Source organism: Platalea leucorodia (assembly GCF_965183815.1).
Source record: "Platalea leucorodia genome assembly, chromosome: 16".
Classification (NCBI taxonomy): Eukaryota; Metazoa; Chordata; class Aves; order Pelecaniformes; family Threskiornithidae; genus Platalea; species Platalea leucorodia.
The window spans coordinates 6,650,199-6,669,901 of record NC_138838.1 but is presented as its reverse complement, the minus strand read 5'-3'; the positions used below and the strand labels follow the sequence as shown (position 1 = coordinate 6,669,901).

The window sequence follows — 19,703 nt, the reverse complement described above, 5'->3', positions numbered from 1 at the left end:
TTACACGTGGGCTTGTTTTTACCAGGCCCCTGAAGAGGGGTAGCGTTGCTCATCCTGCATGGCTGCGCTGGTGGCTAGCGCTGGCCGCTGTCAGAGGGGGACCCGCTGCGTCCAAGCCCTTGTCCACTCTGCATCCACGGGGTCTGGACCAACGGTGAACACAGGTTTGGGAAAAGCTGGTCCGTCTTTCTCCTTCTCTTTCCCCCAGCTTCAAACTGGGCAGAGCCCAAGCCTAGCTGCCCCAGCTAGCAGGAGGTTTGTCCCAGCACCCTAACCCGCCTGTGCTCTGCTCCCCATCCAGCCCGGAGAGATGGCACCCGCAGCGGGACACATCCAGACACGGCCGCCGTGCGTGCCCTGCCCTGCGATAGACGGGGTGAGTTAGTGATGCCCAGCAGGCCTGACAGCGGAGCAGAGACGCTGCACGGGGGACAAGAAGGATCCATCCTCGGTGCTACGCTGGAGCGAGCTGGGTGCAGGGTGAGTCCCCGGGGCAGCTCTCCAAGGCACGGAGTGCAGATAGGGCTGCGGTGGACAGAAGATCCCAAGGGGAATTTGTCCCAGTGGCACAGCTGCCCGCTTGCCCTCATTCACAAACTGTGTGTGTGCGTGCAAGGGAGGGATGTGGAGGGAATCATAGAACCACTTAGGCTGGAAAAGACCTTTAAGATCAAGTCCAACCATTAACCCAGCACTGCCAAGTCCACCACTAAACTAAAAGAAATTTTTCCTAATATCCAGCCTAAACTTCCCCTGGTGCAACTTGAGGCTGTTTCCTCTCGTCCTATCACTTGTTACTTGGGAGACCGACCCCCCCCCCCCCCGGCTCCAGCCTCCTTTCAGGCCGTTGCAGAGAGCGATGAGGGCTCCCCTCAGCCTCCTCTTCTCCAGGCTGAGCCCCCCCAGCTCCCCCAGCCGCTCCTCCCCAGCCTTGTGCTCCAGCCCCTGCCCCAGCCTCGCTGCCCTGCTCTGGCCACGCTCCAGCCCCTCCATGGCCGCCTTGGGGTGCGGGGCCCAGCGCTGAGCACAGCATGCGAGGGGCGGCCTCACCAGTGCCCAGTGCAGGGGGATGATCGCTGCTCTAGTCCTGCTGGCCACACCATTCCTGATACAAGCCAGGGTGCCGCTAGCCTTCTTGGCCACCTGGGCGCACTTCTGGCTCGCATTCAGCCGGCCGCCGCCCGGCACCCCGGGTCCTGTTCCGCCGGGCAGCTCTCCAGCCGCTCTTCCCCGCATCGCCCCGCCGGGAGCGGGGGATGGAGGACGCACAAGGGCTGGTTTCCCCCGTGCGAGGCGGGGAGGGAGGCACCGGGGCCGGGCGAGCCCCGTGCGGGGGGAGCAGCTGCCGCCGGCGGAGCCCAGCCCTCGGCCGGGGCCGGGGCGGGCCGGGGCCGCCCCCGGGCCGGGGCGGGGAGAGGCGAGCCGGGGCGAGCCGGGGCCGCGGCGGCCGGTGCCGATCGGAGCGGAGGGAGCCGGCATGGGAGCGCGGGCGGGCGGGGCGCTGCGGGCCGCCCTGGCGCTGGGGCTGCTGGCGGCGGCGCAGCCCGGCCCGGCCGCTCGGCAGCGGCGGGAGGCGGAGGTAGGACCGGCGGCACGGCGGGATGGGGGCCGGGAGCGGCCGCCCGCCGTCCGCAGCCCGGCCGTCGAGGGGGGTGCGTGCCCCGGGCGCCATAGGGGGGGCACGGCCCGGGTGCGCCCGTGCCATAGGTGGGTGCGTGCCATAGGTATATGCGTGCCATAGGTATACGCATGCCATAGGTGCGCCCATGCCATAGGTGGGTGCATGTCCCAGGCCCGCCCATGCCATAGGTGCGCTCGTGCCATAGGTGGGTGCATGCTATAGGTATATGCATGCCATAGGTGGGTGCATGCCCCAAGTCTGCCCATGCCATAGGTGCACTCGTGCCATAGGTGGGTGCATGCCATAGGTGGGTGCATGCTGTATGTGCATGCCATAGGTGTGCCTGTGCCATAGGTGGATGCATGCCCCGGGTGTGCCCATGCCATAGGTAGGTGCATGCTGTAAGTATGTGCATGCCATAGGTGTGCCTGTGCCGTAGGTGGGTGCATGCCCCGGGTGTGCCCATGCCATAGGTGGGTGCATGCCATAGGTGTGCCTATGCTATAGGTGGGTGCATGCTGTAAGCATGTGCATGCCATATGTGTGCCTGCACCATAGGTGGGTGCATGCCATAGGTGTGCCCGTGCCGTAGGCAGGTGCATGCCCCGGGTGCGCCCATGCCATAGGTGTGTGCGTGCATGCCCGAAGCACGTTCACGCCATAGGTGCATGCCTATGAGTGCCTGACACCCGTGCATCCTCGCTATAGCTGCGTGCCATGGATGCCCCATGCGTGTGCATGGCACAGGCGTGCGCCCGTGGATGGCGAGGGCAAGCCCCGTGTGCCGCAGGCGTGTGCGTGCCGGCTGCAGCTTTGTGCCTGTGCGCGCTGGTGGTGCGTCCATGCCGGAGATGTGTGCGGGCACGGCACAGGCGTACGGCCGTGCCGGCTGGAGGTGGGCCTGTGCTATAGGTTTGTGCTTGGAGTGCCAAGGAGTGTGCCCACGCATGCCGTATACGGAGGTGTGTCCCCACAGGTGATGTACATTTGCAACCCCTCTCCCACATAGCTCTGACAGCAACAGAAATCTCGCACTAGGAAACCATCCCATCTCCCAGCAAACCGGGATGGGACAAAAGCCAGTCTTTCCCCTGCCCTGCCTCTCACCAGGGCTGTCCCCATCACCTCTGTTTGGATTTCTTCTGTTTGTCCCCGCGTCATTGTCACGCCATGCTGCCGTCCGCTCCCGGTTGTTTTGGGAAGACGAGGTATGAGGTTTGGCTGGTGAACAAAGGTTAATGTTGGAAATTTTTTTCTTGTTTAGGCATCGATCCAGTGTCCGTTTGCACAGATGCTTGATTTTAAAACCCCAGCAAGTCCTGGTGGATTTATTGGGAGTTTTCATATGCTCTAAGATGAAAAGTGCACATAAATGCTTGGAGGCTGGTTTTAATGTGCTGGCTGCTTATGCTGGGAAATGCTGTTTCGAAGAGGTGATTTATGCGTGTGCTTGTCCCAGTGTGCACAAACCTCAGCCTGGCCCCTCGTGCCACCTAGAGAAAAATAAATCTGCAAAGTTCTTAATGCTCAGAAAATCAATAATTTAAAATTTACTTTAAAAAGAAAACCAGCTCATTGGGGGCAAGAGCTTTAAAAGGTCCAGCCTGCCTTTTGATTCCTCACTGGTGGCTTCTGAGAACTTTTCCCTTGAAGCCTCAGAGCAGGTCCCAGGATCGTGGCAGATCCCAGGCGAGGGGTGCTGGGCAAGGGACCTTCCCGTCTCCCTGCCTCAGTTTCCCCGCTGCCATGTGCCGCGCTGGCCAGGGACTTTGGGACAATATACACAATGGAAATGTTTAGAGACTGGGGTAAGAAAGCTTGTCTAAATAAACCGAGCAGTTAATTTTGCTTTTAAGAGGAAGCTGAAATTCTCATATAACATCAAATAGTTCTAGTTACTTGTGGCTTTCAGACCACTGCCAGGCTTTGCTTCTAAAGCTTTTTTTATTGCTTTTAAAATAGCCAAAGTTACCAACAATGGGTTGTGTAAACTTAGATGCAAAAGTCAGAGAAAATATCTAGTTGTGTTATTTTCCTGGCTTGTGCACTTGTTTTCACTGCGTTTGTATCAACTGCAGCTCCAAAAAAAAAAAAAGAAAAAAGAAGGAAAGCTTGGAAATTTAATTTGAAACACTTGTACGTTAAATCATCTTCTTATCTGCAGGCTCCAGATAGGAGAAGGTCCGATGTGAGATAGCACGTAGTTTGGCAGGTCTGGTTTCTGGCTGGGTTGTGCTCAGAACAGCAGTTGGGTGTGTGGTAGTGCCCGCGTCTCCCTGATCCTGTGGGAACTGTGCGAAATCCATGGCACACGAGACCTCACCCCGTGTTGGGAGTGAAGAGCGTGGCAGAGCGCTGTCGGTGCCAAGGACAAAGGACAAAAAAGTCCCTGTAGCGATTTGCATGAGAAGCTACAGGTCTGTTGCAATGGGAAGAAAAAAATGGTTAGAAATTTGAGAAAAGCAGGGAATGGAAATGGAAAGCGAGACTGAGGGACTGAGACATCCTCATTTTGGATTCTTTTTTAACTTTTTTTTTTCCATCCTGCCCTTCCCCTCCCTCTCTTGTGGTGGCATTTGGCCTCTGACTTTTCCCCCTCGGCAACCCCAGGGCTCACATTTAGCATAGGCTCTGAGCTGTATTTGTGCTAAGAAACGCTCCAGTGTCCAGATGAGCTCCTTTACGGAGCAGGCAGCCAGTTGGGATGCTGGATGCTGCGGCAGCCTGGCCGGCGCGAGGGTCTCTGGGTACCACCTGGCACGCGGTGGGGCTCGGCACTTGGCTGGGACCCCTGGGTGCTCCCGCTGAAAGGAGCACCCCCACATTTTCCCTCTGATTGAAATAAGGGGAAGAAAACCTTCTTCCTGGGAAAAATTCCTGCTGTTCAGCCTCAGCAGGGCAATGCAAGGAGAGGCAGAGAGGAGGAAGAATTACTCAGGTGCCGTCACCCCTCAAGGCACTGCTGGGCTCATTGTGGCTGGGGAGAGCGTGTAAAACCCATGAGATCATGGCTCTGAGTCGCTGCCGATAGCGGGGATGTGGCAAGTGGTTCCACGGCAGCCGGTGGTCCCCCGGTGTGATTAACAGCCCCGTGAGTCACCGCAGCGCGAACAGTCCCGCTTTCTTCCCGGCTCCCCCCCGAACAATCCCCACTTGTTAGGCAAGGGGCTGGCGGCGGCTGGGAGTGGGCACGTTGCCTTCCCCCTGGTTCCCATCCCGATGGAGGGCGAAGACCAAGCGTCTTGTTTCCTTTCTCTCCTTAGACATGAAAGCACAACCGGTCTGCATGACCAAACTGGTTTGTCAGCTGCTCTGGTATTTGCAGGGAAAGGTTTGGCCAAGCCCAGTGTTTTCCCCTGTTTTCCCCAAGTGCTTTGGGTCGCATTCGGATAGCTTGGGTGCTGCCGGAGCTGCTGCCGGGTGCTGCAGCCCGGTGCTATCCAGGGTGTGGGGTGCCGGGACAAAGCTGTGAGCTGGTTTCAAATGCAGGGGTGAATGGTAGTAATTGCTGATGAGATATTCCTGTATTTAACACACATGCAAGCAGAGCAATCTGCCAGCCCCGCAGGCAGATAACACCAAGCCCAGTGCATTTCATGGCATTTGTTTCCTTTCAAGTGATGTGATATTTATTATTCCTGTCCCGTAGCATCCCTCCTGTCCAGGCAGATGGGGAGGCAGGGAGCTAGCTCCAGTTCAGCATCCCAAAGACCTGGGTTAGTGAAACCAGGAGGGGTTTTAGTTAGACCTGCTGCAGTCCTGGCCTGCTGCCCCTGCTTCTCAGCTCCAGAAGATCAAGTGTGAAAGCTAAAGGAGCTTAAAAGACACTGGGCACAGCATTTCCCCAGCTCCACATCTTCAGTGGCAAGTAGATAATTTCCAGCTAAAGTAGATTTTCAAGAGGGGTAGGTGGGAAGGGAGATTCCTTCAGGACCGGATTAGGCACAGCGGGGGAGCATCATGGCAATGAGATGGATTTTAATCAGCCTCCGTCATTAACATACAGAATTAGCTCATGTTTCTCTGCCTTTTCAGCGGGAGGACAACCAAGCTCCGTACTCGCTAATCTCCCTTCTGGTGTCTATATATATAATATTTATATAGATACTTATACACGCACTTAAACAAAAGAGACACAAGGACTCTGCCTAAGGGTTTGCGATTGCAGGCAGGAATGCGGTTTGGGAGAGCGGAAAGAAATGAACATTTTTAAATAACTTGACATCTTCCGAAGGCAGTGCTCCAGCAGGCAGTGACCCGATGGGCAGGAGGAGCTGCCGCTCCTTCTGCAGCCGTGCCAAAACGTGCTCGTCCCGGGGGCCAGCTCTCCTTGTGTCTGTGCTGCGGGGGGAAACCGAGGCTGAAAAGCAGGAGCTGCAGCTTCCCCCGTGTCGGTCTCGGCTGTGAAATGATGCAGGATGGAGCCTGGGGCTGCTGGGCACCAGGGCCGAGGACTTGCCTGGGCTGGCTCGCCGGGCTGCTCTTGTCTCCTGCTTAAAAACAAAAAGACTTTGGAGGTGCAGCTTGCGGCCGGCATCCTCTGTAACCGCGACACGAAATGCCTGCCCGCCCTTCGGCAGGATGGGATCGCTTCCCTCCGCTGCCAGGGATGGAGGGGAGAGGTGGTGTTTGTGTCCAGGCGAGCAGAAGGGACCACGGTCAACGGGAGCCCAACGGGAGGCTTCTCTGATACTTAACTGGTGGAAAGGTGCCAGAAGCTGAGTGTCTGGAGGGGAGGGCAGGCAGGACCGGAGCCTGGTGTCTCCGCACTCTTGTTATCCCAGTTTCCAGGGAGGGAGGTCTAATTGTATTTGCTTTTGGCCATGTTCCACCTGGGATGCCTGTGGTTGAGGGCAAGGTGTTTCCTTGGCTTTAGCTCTCAGCAGAGGTGATTTCCAGGGTTGTAACCAGCTCCCCATCAGAGGCCTGAGATGGAAGGGCCCCTCCGTCTCCCCCAAACCGTCCTCCCACTGTCTCTGCTGCAGCCCTGAAGGCTTTTCTGCCCTGGCGCTGGCTCCCCAGCAGCCAGACCTTTCCTCTTCTCCCTCCCTCCTGTGGAGGGGGAGCCGGGAATATTTCATATTAATGCTCAGCTCTTGGTTTCCTGCTGTTTTTCTTTTCCCATTGTATGGAAAAGAGCATTTCCCCATCTGAGGCAGGAGGGAGGGGGTTTTCTCAGCATGGCCAGGCTTTGCATTGCAGCCTCTGGAGAGGTTTAACGGGCTGGTGCCAGCTCCCACCCAGCCCTTCCAGAGCCTGGCTGGTCCCTGGGGGTGTGCAGGCCATGGGCACTGCTGGAGGGGGTCTTGAGCGTGGGTTTGGGCACAGGACACCGTGGCATGGGGCTCTGGGGTTCCCCTGTTGCCCTGAAAAGTCCCTGGTCCAGGGGACTTGATATGCTCTGCTGTCTAATAAATACCTTGCACGGGGAGGATCAGCGCATCCCTCTCCTGTAGCTCTGTGTTTCCAGGACTAACATTGCCCGGAGCTCACCATAACCGTGTCTAGAAAATGTCATAACATTTCTCCTGGTGGTTTTGCACCCCGAGAGCTGGTGCCTGTGTGCGAGAACCTCAACGTGACACAGGTCAGAAACTACAGGGAAAGTGCTGCTTTGGTTGGACTTTCAAAGCTCAAGGAGATCTGGGCAGGAATAATAAAGCCCGTGGCCTGTGTACGTTTTGGTGCCATTCAGGAGCAGCTGCTGTGATGGCCCTTGCTTTTTTGCCATGCACCCTGATTTGTCCAGATCGGGTTTCAAGCATTCGTGAGATCATGGTGGGGAAAAAACATTTTCATGCTTTAAGAATGGGATTGTGTTGGGTTACAGGAGAGGAAACAGCTTACGGTTGTTATGTTTTAGATGCTAAGTGAAAGCAAAATTGTGGTAGAAAAGGTTTAGACTGCCATGCTTTTGAGAACCAGGACTTTCTGTCTGGGTGCTTTGTAGCTCACATTTATCTGCGGTGATGTAAGCGCCGGGGATTATCACCCCACGTCCATATATGTAGCTGGTGATGTTCTAATTCTGGAGGAGAACACTATAAAAACACAACAGCTGAGAAAGCCAGATACCTTCTCCTCTCCAGGCTACTCTCTCAGGGCTACCAAACCTCCCTGCCACCCCGTCCTCGTGAGGCTCCCCTGTCCCCGTACCCTCCTCCCCTGCGTCAGCATCCCGAGTCGCTGCTGTATTTTGCCTCCTGGTACCCACGTAAAGGGGGGATTTATCCCCGTATGGCTGGGGAGATGGCACGTCTGGGCTATACAGTCCATCCCCGAGCAGAGATGTTGCAGCTTCGCCCGGCGGACAAACCGATGCTCTCTCTTGCCAGCACAGCTCTTACTCACACCTGATTTATTCTGACTCACCGGGGCTGGGTGCTCCGTGTCTGGGTGATTCCAGCCACGCTCAGGCTTTTACTGCTGCAGCCTGATGCTGCATCAAGATGCTGCTACCTCCAGCTGAGGCAGGCAGCTGGTAAAGGTGTTTGGTGGGAAACAGGGCCAAATTTTTTGGCTGGGGCTGGATGAAGAGCATGTCTCAGCAGGAAGCAGCTGGCGGGGGAGCCTCTGTGTAGAAGGGGTGTAAAGGAGGAGATCGGTTTGGTGTCTGGAGGAGATGAGGTCGGGGAAGGAGGTAGAGAGAGCTTCCAAAGGGGTGAGCAGCAGGCAGAGAGCACGTGGAAGGTGCCTGCCCTGCCTGTGGGGAGATGGCGGGCGCGGAGGATGACGTGGTTGGGGATGACGTGAGGATGACTGTTAATGGCGAGCGAAGGGTTTGGGCAGGAGGAGGAGAGGGAGAGGCCGTGGCGCACCCTGGGGCTGCCATATCCAGAAACCGGTCCTGCTCCCCACCAGGCAAAGCGCGGCCGGCTCAGTGCTGCCCGCGCCCAGGAGGGATGCTGCCACCTCCGCGGGGGCACGGTGCGGGATTGAATCGCCTGCCAGAGGCGGACGGTCAGGAGTAGCAGGGAGTGCAGGTTAACACCAACCCCTTCTTCTCCCTGCCCTCTCACCCATCGATAACCCCCCAGATAAGCAGGGAGGGAAGAGGCTTTAAAATCACACGGCTCTGCAGCGGGCAGCAGCCGTGCTGTCCCAGGGCAGTCCATAGCGGTCCTGGTGCTCAGCCCACCTCTCCTTTGGGATGCGGGAAACAAAGCAGCCGCTTTCACTTTTTATTCCTCATTACTTTAACTCCGATTCTGTTGCACTAACAGGATGCTGGGCGGCTTGTTTGTCTCCTGCAGACATCCCTGGTGGCGCGGAAGGTGGGTGTGGAGCATTCCTACGACCATGGCTATTCTCCGAAAGCTGGGGGCGCAGGCTGGGCAGAGGGAAGCCATTTATTTTCTTTAACGTGCAATTTATGTGTTGGAGCAAGTTCAGAGCAACAATCTCCGTCCATGTAAATGGCCGATAAGAAGAAGAATGGTTTGGCAGAGCAGATTGCCCCTGGAGTGTCTCTGTTTTGCAGCAGCACATCCTGCGTGGGGATGGGGGGAGGCTGCAGCCTGACCCCATCTCACCTCACCCTACTCATGTCCACAGCACTTTAGCCTTTATTTTAATCATTGTGTTGAGCCGAGGAGATTAGAGCTGTGGGTCTCCTAGCCTCTGGCTGCGGATGACATGGCAGCAGGGTTTTTTTGATCTGTTGATAGCAATGTTTCCTCCTACGCCTCCATCATGTCATGGCCAAAAACCTAAGAGCCATCAAAAGTGATGGGGAGGAGACACACATAAACCTGTATGAGCGCAGGAGGTGCAGCTGCTTGGGGTGCAGAGGTCTCAGGAAAAAAAATAACTGGGCATTTCTGCACAGCCCCGGGTTTGCTGTGCTGTTTCCCATTGCACCTCCTTCTTTTTACCCCCCTCCCAAGCCAACACGTGCAAACGCCTGCCCGTGCTCTGAGCTGCACCTCTCCCATGTCTCTTCTTGCAGCTGTTCCTGGAGAAATACGGCTACTTTGGCGAGCCAGGGGCCGGCACGCACAGCCCCGCCGAGTTCACGGAGGCCGTGAGGTATGAGCCTTTTATTTAAAACTGCAGCCGAAATGCAGCAGCTCCGGCTGCATGGGAGCTGCCGGTGCTCAGGGAGTCTTTTCACAGATGGGGGGATCTTTTTGCAGCTAGAGGGGCTTTTTGCAGCTGGGGGGGCTCCCTCTCACATGGTCTGGTGATAAAGCACAACTGGTCCTTTTTGGAAATGCTGGTCCGTACCCAGCTCCCGCAGCTGGATGCCGGCTGCTGGCAGCCCGGCGCCTCGCTGCGCTGCTTTATTTGCCTTTTATGGCCCGGTGCTCCCCTTACAATAATATCTGTGGCGAGGCCAAGGTTGGGGACGGCTGGGTGATGTCAGGGGGCTGAGCTGACAGCCCCTGCTTGGACTTCTTCTATCGAGATCACATTGGATCTGGGAGCATCCCTGGCCTGACCCTGGGCAAAGTCAAGTGCAAAGTCAAATAACCGGGGTTAAAAACTGGGAATGGCATTTTTTAGGCTCCCCTGTCTACTTTTGTCCTGCTGGGAGATGGCTCACGGGTCAGATATGGTTGCAGAGGCAGATTCTTCTTGTTTTATCACCTGGATGCATTCCTGACAGCAGGGTACAAAGCTTGTTGGGTGAAAGCCCTGGCTCAGGTCAAACACCCGGCACAAACACAACCGAACCCCCTGAGGGGGTCTGGGTGTGAGTGCTGACGTTTCCCTTCCTTTTCCAGGGACTTCCAGAGGGTGACCCACCTCCCGCTCAGCGGGGTCCTGGATGCCCCCACGCTCCATCAGATGGCTCTGCCGCGGTGCGGCACGGGCGACGGGGAGAGCCGCGCTGCCTGGGCACGCCGGGCACCTGCCACCCCGCGCCGCAGGCGTACCACACAGCACGGTGAGCGGCAACGCCGGGGACCTGGTGGGGTTTGGGTTTCTGTGGTGCTGGGAGTTCCAGCTCTTCCATCCTGGCTCCTGGAGATGCTGCCGTGGCTGGGAGGTGCAGCCACGCTGGCACAGCGTCCATCCCAGGACCTGCCTGGGCTTTGCACCACTTTATTTTTAAACCTCCTTTTTTTTTTTAGTTATTCTGTATGGCTTGATGTCAGCAATGATTAGAGAGATGCAACTCCGACTTGTGGGGAAATTTGGTTCTCTGAGGTGCTTTTACTGCTGTTGAGGGAGCCAGGACATCTCCCAGGGAGCTATCAGGTCACCGTGGCCCCAGGTACAGCCATGCTGGCATGATCCAGAGGGCAGGGGCTGGCACACAGTGAAGTTATCTCCAGGCTCTGCTGAGCTCTGGGACTTCTAATATGTGTTAGTCAGCCAGCAGTAACCACAAAACCTGCTGGTGCTGGGCTGCCTGGCCACAGGGAGTTGTTTCACCCACATTAAGGGGTTTAACTCTGCTCTGAGCAACCTGTGTGTCCAGGATTGGGCCTCTTGTCTCTCATGAGCTGCTTCCTGGGCTTGTGGATGAGTAACTGGATTCCTAGAGAGCAAGAGGGCTGGGACCAGCTGCACTTAGGACATGGGAAAAATGAAGGCGAGATTAAGAAAGGACTCTGTGCCGTGTCAGGCTGTCTCTGCATCTGGCAGGACTGGTGATGGACGGCCCCAGGAGACAGCCCCATCCTCCTCCTCCTCCTTCTGGCTTTCCTTCCAAAACCCTGACATGAGCATCACCCTTGCAGGGACCATCCCGGGCAGAGGGTCTGCTGCGCCCCGGGCAGGAGGGCAGTGAGGCAGAGCCGGGAAGGGTGTGCGGCAGGAGACGGGTGAGCAGAAGCAGCCCATGCCCTGTGGCTCATGTGGCTCCTTTTTGGGGATCGTGGTCCATGGGTGGGTGGAAAGAGACACCCAGCAGCTCCGAGCCCATGTGGGGAAGGGCTCTGTGTGGCACTGGTTATTGCTCTGGTGATCTGGTGCCAGCAGATCCTCCGTGGCAGCAAGCCGGGGTGCAGCCGGTGGCAGCACCAGCAGGCAGCGGGGATGGGAACAACGCCACACTGGTGCCCGCGGGCTGGAGGGGAGGGAGGGGGTGCCCGCATGGCTGGCAGCACTGGCCAGGAAGGCCGGAGGCTTTGTGCTAAGTTGGCTGTTTATCCTACTTGAAGCAGGAAGCCGCTGCAGCTGAGCCAGCAAAGTGCTTTGTTATCCACCCCTCTCCTAGCAGGAGCTTTGCTGGGCAGCCGCTGTGTCCGTCATCCCACCGGCTTCGGGCAACACTCGCACCCCAGCACATGGGCAAAAGCCAGCCCCGGTTGAGCTTTGGCTCCCAGCTGGGATAGCCCAGCAGCAGTGGCTAGCACAGGGCTGGGGAGGGCGTCCGTCCCTCCCGCTGCTCCAGGACTCGGTCCCAGTCCAGCAGAGGAGATGGGCTCCCTGCTGTGGGATGGGATCCAGCGCGTCCGCCCTTCTCTGCACCTCTAAACAAAACCTTGCCTCTGCAGTGGAAGCTCAAGGCTTTCTGCTCACTGGGAAGGTTTGGGGACAGGTCCTGTTTGCCTCCAGAAAGGGACCAGGTTTGGAAATAGGGGTCTGCAGTGGAGGGTGCCAGGAAGAGGACTTTCTTCTAGCTGCCTTGTTGGGCTTTACCAGGCACTGGAGCTGGCCAGGAGCTCTGCTGACCAGCAGGTCCTCGGCCAGACGGCATGTCGGGCAGCGGCATCCTGGATTTCCCCTCGGGGAACTCCCTGCCTGTGATTGTCCCGGGCTCAATGGCTGTGTGTGGCGCCCAGCCCTTCTATTCCCAAGAGCCAGTTGCCTTCACTTCACCCAGCCTTGCCTACTGATGCCATCCGTCCTCCTCTGGTGGGAGATGCTCTGGCCAGAGCCTCCTGCCCCTGCCTGCTGGTGCCATCCATCCTTCTCCGCTGGGAGATGCTCTGCCTCTGTGGAAGGGGATGCCGGGGCTTTATCTTAGGGCTGCACTCATCCAGGCAGGTATTTGGCCTCTGCCACGCAGGGTTTGGCCTGGGCACTGGAAAGCGCAGCTGTGTCCCATTTGAGTTGGAGGCTGTTGTTGCACAGACAAGCAGGTTCTGCCCCTGGGAGGGTGACCAGCTGGCCCGGGGCCTCCCCTGCCGTGGGCTGCTCAGAAAGTGGGGGGAAGGAAGCAGAGCTGGTGGGGCTTGTCCCCATGGCCGGGGTGGGTGAGCTGGGATGGGGTGTCTGCCAGCTTCAGCGAGCGGCTTGGCTCAGACCCACGACAGCGAGCCCCGGCGTGCTGCCGGCTCCGTTCCCCCTGTTTTCCCGCACATCTGGAGCAGGCACATTGCTGGAGGTCTATCGCCGCTCCCACGCCTCGACACCGGCTCTGGCACCCGCATCTTCCCAGCACGGCCCCACGGCTTCTCTCCCGCTCCCAGACGCCCCCGGCCAGGTGTGAGCGTGGGGCCCTGGGGTCCCTGCAGCTGCCGAGGGTGCTGGAGGAGGAGGAGGGGGCTGTGATGCTGCATGGCGGCTGCAGGAACATGGATCTTTGCACCCCTGCGTGGTGGGCGGAGGGTGGGAAGGAGATCTCATGGGCTTGTCCTCTTTGTCATTGTCACTGTCTGCCCTGGTGGCATCGGGGCTGTGTTGCCCCTGAAAGGACAGAGCTTTTAAGGAAGCCATGGGCAGTACGATCCTTGGTGATGGTAAAATGATGCTTTTAAAATGAATCGTGAACAGTGGTTTGTCTGCACTGGGATATTCCCAGCTGGGCTTCCAGGCAACATCTTCTGCAGGTAGAAATGGTCAGGGTGCCCTTAAAACCAGTACAAACACAGCCCTGACCACTGGGGAGCTGGTCTCCTTTGCCTTGCCTTGGCTCAGCATCTGCCATGTTCAAATTACATGTATGGGGAGGGGGGGAGAAAAGAGGTCCCCTAAAAACCCAGACAAGGCTGGGACTCAGGGAAGGAGTTCAGGGGAGACAGGGAGGAGCACCCTCTTGCCGAGGGAGCTTTGGGTGCTGGGGAGCCCCATCCCCACACACACCTGCTGGTTTCGGTGTCCCTGCAGCATCCAGGCTTGTTGCAGAGGGTGCAGGGACCAGCCACAGGGACCAGCCGCAGGGATCGACCGCAGGGACCGACCGCAGGGCTCTGCTGCAGCTCCCCCTGGTAGAAACAGGCGCTTTCCCTCCTCTCCCGTGCTCGCTGGGGGAAGCCCTGGCCTTCTCTGGGGTCTCTGGGCACGTGACGGAGTTCAGCATCATGGTGGTCGGTGCTGTTCCTTCCTGGTGATGTTTTTCAAACCAGACTGTTCTCCCCTTGAGGATCGGCTCTTTTTTACCCTCTGGCTGCTGCCCAGCTCTTGGCAAATCTGCCTTAACTGGGCTGCAATCCCGCATCCTCATCCCCGCATTCCCGTTGTGCCCCAAAGGGGCTGCTGAGAGCCCTTCCCACTCCTTTTGCCTTTGGGCCACTTGTTTTCAGAGGTGGCTTTGCTTTCTCTCCCTGAAAGCCAGTCTTTAGGCTGCATCTTCTGGGCATGAAGCTGGCTTCAGGCAAGAGACCTGCAGGTCAGGGACCCATGCTGGATTTGGCCCTGGAAAGCACAACAAGACAAGGGAAGGGTTCAAACTGTGTGCCCTAGCTTCTCCTCTCCTCAAACAGGTTTTGGCCCCTCTCTTAGGGTTTGGTTGCAGCTCCAGCCTTGGGAATCTCTGGGTGGGATCTAGTGGTGGCACCTTCAGAGGGATGTCATGGGTCCTGCTGCTGGTGCAGGGTGCTGAGGCTGCCGGTGAGACACCTGGGTTGACCTTTAGCTTCGGCTTGGGAAAGCCATGGCTTTTCCCAGGACTGGGAAGCTTTCCTCCACCCAGGCAGCCCCCGGGTGGAAGAACAAGTCCAAGTCCCCAGCGTCATGCTGAGCTTGCTCCTCTTGCAGGCGGGAGGTGGTACAAGCGGCACCTGACCTACCGGGTGGTGAACTGGCCCTCCTACCTGCCGCAGCACGAGGTGCGCCTGGCCGTGAAAGCCGCCTTCGAGCTCTGGAGCAACGTGTCCTCGCTGGTGTTTTGGGAGGTGCGGGATGGCCCGGCTGACATCCGCCTGACCTTCTTCCATGGGGACCACAACGATGGACTCAACAACGCCTTCGATGGACCAGGTGCTGGTCGCTTCCCCCTCGTAAGCTTCTCTTTTACAAAGTGGGCTCTTCCCTGGCAGGGAGGAGGGCTGGGGCGGCGATGGGCTGGGGGTGATGGAGGTGAGGCTCTGCCCCGGCAATCCCCCTAACCAAGGACACCTCCCAGTTTGCACCAGTTTGCTTTCTGATTTGGTGTCCTCCCCCCCAGCTCTGCAACTGGGGTCTGCCAGTGAGGCGGTTGAGATGCTCATTATAGGATTATGGTGATGGCCCTCGAGGAGCCCTCCCCGCCCTGACAGCATCCTCCAAACCTGAGCTCATTCCTTCCAGCTGAGCCCTTCTGCATGGCGCTATCAGACACGCTCAGGTTTTTCTCTCTTCTTGAGCGTTTGCCCGGCGTGGGTCACTGCGGTGGCTTCAGTCCCTGGCCTGAGCCCGGGGCAAGAAACCAAACTCATAAACCACAGAGCAGACAAACCTCCCCGTGCTCAGGAGCAGAAGGCAGAACTGGTTTGGGCTGCACCCGCTGTGGGAAGCTGCTGCATTTTGTCCCAAAGAGCTAAAATTGATGCATATTTAAGCAAATCAGAGCTTCATGTGCCCCTGCTGCCCCTCACCTTGTGGCTGAGGTCCTCTCCTGCCCCACGGTCCCTGATGGCTCTTCTGTCCCCAGGAGGTGCCCTGGCTCATGCCTTCTTCCCCCGGCGCGGAGAAGCCCACTTCGACAGCGCCGAGCGCTGGTCCCTGCGCAGTGGCAAAGGGCGCAACCTCTTCGTCGTGGTGGCGCACGAGGTCGGCCACACGCTGGGGCTGGAGCACTCCCCCGTCAAGAGCGCCCTGATGTCTCCCTACTACAAGAAGCTCAGCAAGGATTTTGTCCTCAGCTGGGATGACATCTTGGCCATCCAGAACTTGTATGGTGAGCCTGGCTTCCCTGAGCATCCCTTGGTTCCTCTGGGGCTATTCCCTGGGATGGAGAGTGAGGAGCAGGGATAGGAGCAGGTCTCTGCAAAGAGAGAGGACTACATGCAAGGGTCACAGTGGGGATGGGCCCCATCCCTTTGCGGTTGGGGAGGAAGATGTGGTAGAGCATGTGAGGTGGGTACCAGGGCAGGGAAGGTTGGACTTGCTGCCTACTTGTTTGCAATCAGGGAAATGCTGGTGCGTGTTTTTTGGGGGTTACCAAGGGGGGATACGGGGGTTTTGCCACCGCCGTATAGAGGGGGACAGGATCCAGACAGTGGGACAGGGAGTGTTTGGAGCCCTGGGATGGATTCCCAGCCCTGTGCTCATGCAGTGCTCCGGGGAAAGCCATTTCCCTGTTCCTTCTCCGTGACTCACCGCTCCCTGCTCCATCCCAGGGAAGCCTTCCAAGGGCTTGGCCATCCAGCTCCCGGGAAAGGTCTTCACTCACTTCCAGGACTGGAGCACGGACTTTTACGGCGGGGACCGGCAGCAGAGGAGCCTCAGTGCCTATTACTGCCACTCCTTCTTCGACGCCATAACTGCTGGTGGGTGTTGGTGGGTGCAGCCCTCTTCCAAAACATGCACCCCTGCACCTCACCCCAGCGCTGCAGCAGCCTGTTTCTGCTCTGATAAGCTCCAGCAATGGGAAAGGTGGGTTTGGCTGGTCCACAGCCCCGGATGTGCTCCTGAGGCTGGTGGCATCACTGATGCACGTCGCTGCTGCAGAGTGGAGTATCGTGAGGACACAGCGATGGCTTGGTCTATTGGGAGAGGGGAAAAGATCCTAAAACTTGGGCCATGGCAAGGCTTATTTGCTGCAGGAGCTCAACCATGAAAGACAAGCCTTGAGAGGGAGCTGTGGTCAGCTTTTATTCTCTCCAGGCTGGAGTGGAGGCAATGAATTATGAAAGCTGAGAGGGCAGCTGGAAAGGCAGAAGGGAGCCTCCAAAACCCAAGCATCCCCAAAGCACTGCGGAGCTGCGCAGGGAGGAGAGGGGAGCCGGGGAGCGGCGGCTGGGAGGTGGGATGAGGCTTCTTGCCTCTCGCCTGGGACCCCCTCACTCCTCCCTCTGCCCTGCAGACGCGGATCACAACCTCTACATCTTCAAGGGCAGCCACTACTGGGTGGTGCCGGCGAGCGGCAATGCCAGCGAACCGCGGCCCCTGCAGACGCGCTGGCCCGGCCTCCCCACCGGCATTGATGCCTGTGCCTGGTCCCAGCTCAGCAGCAAGTTTTACTTCTTCAAAGGTATGTGAGGCATGGGCAGGAGAGCTCCCCTCGGGGCTGCCACCGCTCCTGCCTGCTCGTCTGGCTGGAGCACCCTCTCGTGCCCGTGTCCCCTGTCCCCTCCCGCTGGTCCCATCCCAGGGCTGAGCTGGGGCATCTCTGGGTCCCGCATGTGCAAAAACCCACAGGAGCTGTGGGCTCAGTGCCTACCATGGATTAACTGTATGGCCTTGGGCGTATCGCCCTGCCAGCCTGCATCATCGCCTCGTGCCTCAGTTTCCCCATTACTTCATTCAGGAGAGCAGCACTCACCTGTGTTGAAAATAAAACCAGATGCATCAAACCCTTTGGGGTCCCTGGCAGAAAACTCTCCCCGAAGACGTGTGGCCGTAGGGGAGCTGAGATGAGTGTGGCATTTTCATGGTGCACGCTGTTCCCTGCACCGTGCTGGGGGCTGAGCTGCCACGGGGAGCTGAAATGCCATTGGCAAGCTGCCTGGCGGCATGCCACAGCAGGATGGGTAGAGGAAGGTCAAACCAGGCAGCCTGGCTTCCAGGGTCAGCCCCAACTTTTAATGGAAACCAGTTTCTGGCTCTTCAGAAAGGGGGCTTTGTTGCTCCGGCTGGGTGAAAGCCAAAAGCCCCTCTCCCTCCCCAGCCCTCGGCCGCTCCCTCCCTCCCCAGGGCTGGGTCAGGCCGCAGCTTGCGAGCAGAAAGGGGCTTTTGTCTGCCTGCTTCGTGGGGACAGGGCTCTGCGGGGACACAGCTCTGCAGGGACAGCTGAGCACTCGGCCCTGATTGCAGTTCCTGCTGCTGCAGTGCTGGTCTCAGTTGTCCCAGCCCCGGAGGGATCTGGGTCCATCTGTCCCACTCGCTGTGCAGGAACAGGAGGGAGGTTTGCAAGGAAGCAGCGTGGGCTAGCAGACAGTGTGGTGGCCTTACTCTGTCCATGGCAGTCCCTTTCCGTGCCTTCAAGCCCCTGAGCTACTGTGCCTCAGTTTCCCCCCAGCCTGGTCGATGGGGCAGCCCTGTGGTGGTGCCACTTGGGTCACCAGTGGGATGAATGGCCCTGTGGCCGAGCCCTTCCACGTCTCCTGGAGCTGGTCCTGCAATGGACCCCGTTGGGGTAGGCTCTAACCCCTCTCCCTGGCTCTTTCCAGGTGGCCGATGCTGGTGCTACACGGGCGCCACCTTGGAGGCAGGTTTCCCCCAGAAATGCAGCGCCCGTGGCCTCCCGCGGCACCCCGACACCGCGCTCTACTTCCAGCAGCTCCGGCGCCTGGTCCTCTTCAAAGGACCCAAGTACTTTGTGGTGAGCGAGGAGACCCTCGGCGTGGAGCCCTACTACCCCCGCAGCCTGCGGGACTGGGAGGGCTTGCCCCCTGGCACAGCGGGCGCCCTCACCCACCACGACGGCTTCGTCTACTTCTTTCGGGATGACCAGTACTGGCAATTTGACCAGGCAAAGCTGCAAGTGGTGGCCACCGGCAAATGGGCCACCCAGCTGCCCTGGATGGGCTGCTGGGATGCAAATGGTGGGCAGGTCCTTTTCTGAGTAGAGTGTGCCAGGATGAAACTGGGGGGGGGCTAAACCTCACCTCGCTTGCTGCTGCCCGGCTCCCTCTTTATTTGACTCTGGATTTCTGTCCGGGGACCATTCGGCAGGGACCAGCAGGTCGGGGTAGCCCGTGGATGGCTGGAGCCGTTGGTCGGTGGAGCGGTGCCCCGGTGCAGCAGGGATGCAACCAGGACAGGGCAGCCATCAGCCCAGGAGGGTCTGCCGCAGCCAAGTGGGCTGGAAGCTCTGGGAGACAATATTTTTTTTTAAAAAGACCACAAAAAAAGGTATAAGCTATGGAGACTGCAAAGACACCCATTTCTGCAAACTTTCAGAATATCAATATGCATTTCTTTCAACCCGGGACTGGGGTTTGTTGATACTTTAGCTGTTGTTTTCCCACGATCTGGCAGAGAAGTGCCTCACCGTTGCTTGGTTTGGAGGTCGGCTGCTTTTAGAATGTTTCCTGGTTAAAACAAAAAGAAAAAAGAGACATTTGGACAAAAATAGAGGTCCATGTTTTGCTTTGCCCCCACTGCGTGCACAGAGCCCCCTCCCCTGCCTCCTCCCCTCCCTTGCCCCGGGGATGGAGGGGCCGTACCTGGAGGATGAGCCCATCCCCTGCGGGTGCTTTGCTGGGCTGTGCTCACATCCCAGCTCTCTGCTGAGGCACCACCTGGAGACGCCAACGCCGTGGGATTTTTGGGGAGAAAGCAGAGGTTTTGGTGTAGGAGCCTCTTTGGGGTGAAGGGCAGGGGGAGGTACAGCTGAGCTGCTGACCTTGTCGCTGTGCAGCTCGCAGGCAGCAGGCGCATTGCAGCTTGGCTTTCTGATGGGTTTGGGATGGCTGGGTGGGTTCTCCGGTGTCTAATAAGGGTTGTGCTCACCTGGCAGCCTTTCTTGTGTGCAGGGAAAGTGTCTGGATCAATGTATTTTTGAGTTCTGTGCCCCTCTGCCGCAGTTGGATGAACTGGGTTGAAAAATTACTAGGGGGAGGAGGGGAAAAGGAGAGGGTGAGCAGGACAGACAGACATGTCCATGCATGCAGGCTCACGAGGACAGCTCAGCTGCATATTCCTCATTCCTTTCCCAAAGCAGGCTCCCCACCTGGAGACGCCACTGGCTCCTGTGCACCGAGTCACGGGTCACGTCTGCAAAGAGCCATCATCTCCCGCAGCAGGTGGGGGAGCGCCGCGTCCCCGAGGCCTGAATTCAGTGGCAGCAAATGCCAGCCCTCGGTGCTGACCAGGACAGGGC

General features: G+C 58.3%; 1 protein-coding gene across 1 annotated transcript; it reads left to right on the top strand.

The window, feature by feature from the left end:
* Positions 1 to 18,774, top strand: MMP28 (matrix metallopeptidase 28). The gene is made up of 9 exons (XM_082328154.1): positions 1 to 164; positions 302 to 480; positions 9,570 to 9,649; positions 10,348 to 10,511; positions 14,495 to 14,716; positions 15,369 to 15,614; positions 16,057 to 16,206; positions 16,743 to 16,910; positions 18,049 to 18,774. The coding sequence occupies exons 1-9, from the start codon at positions 59 to 61 to the stop codon at positions 18,441 to 18,443; spliced, it is 1,710 nt and encodes a 569-aa protein (XP_082184280.1). The 5' UTR covers positions 1 to 58; the 3' UTR covers positions 18,444 to 18,774.
* The last annotated feature ends 929 nt before the right edge of the window (positions 18,775 to 19,703 follow it).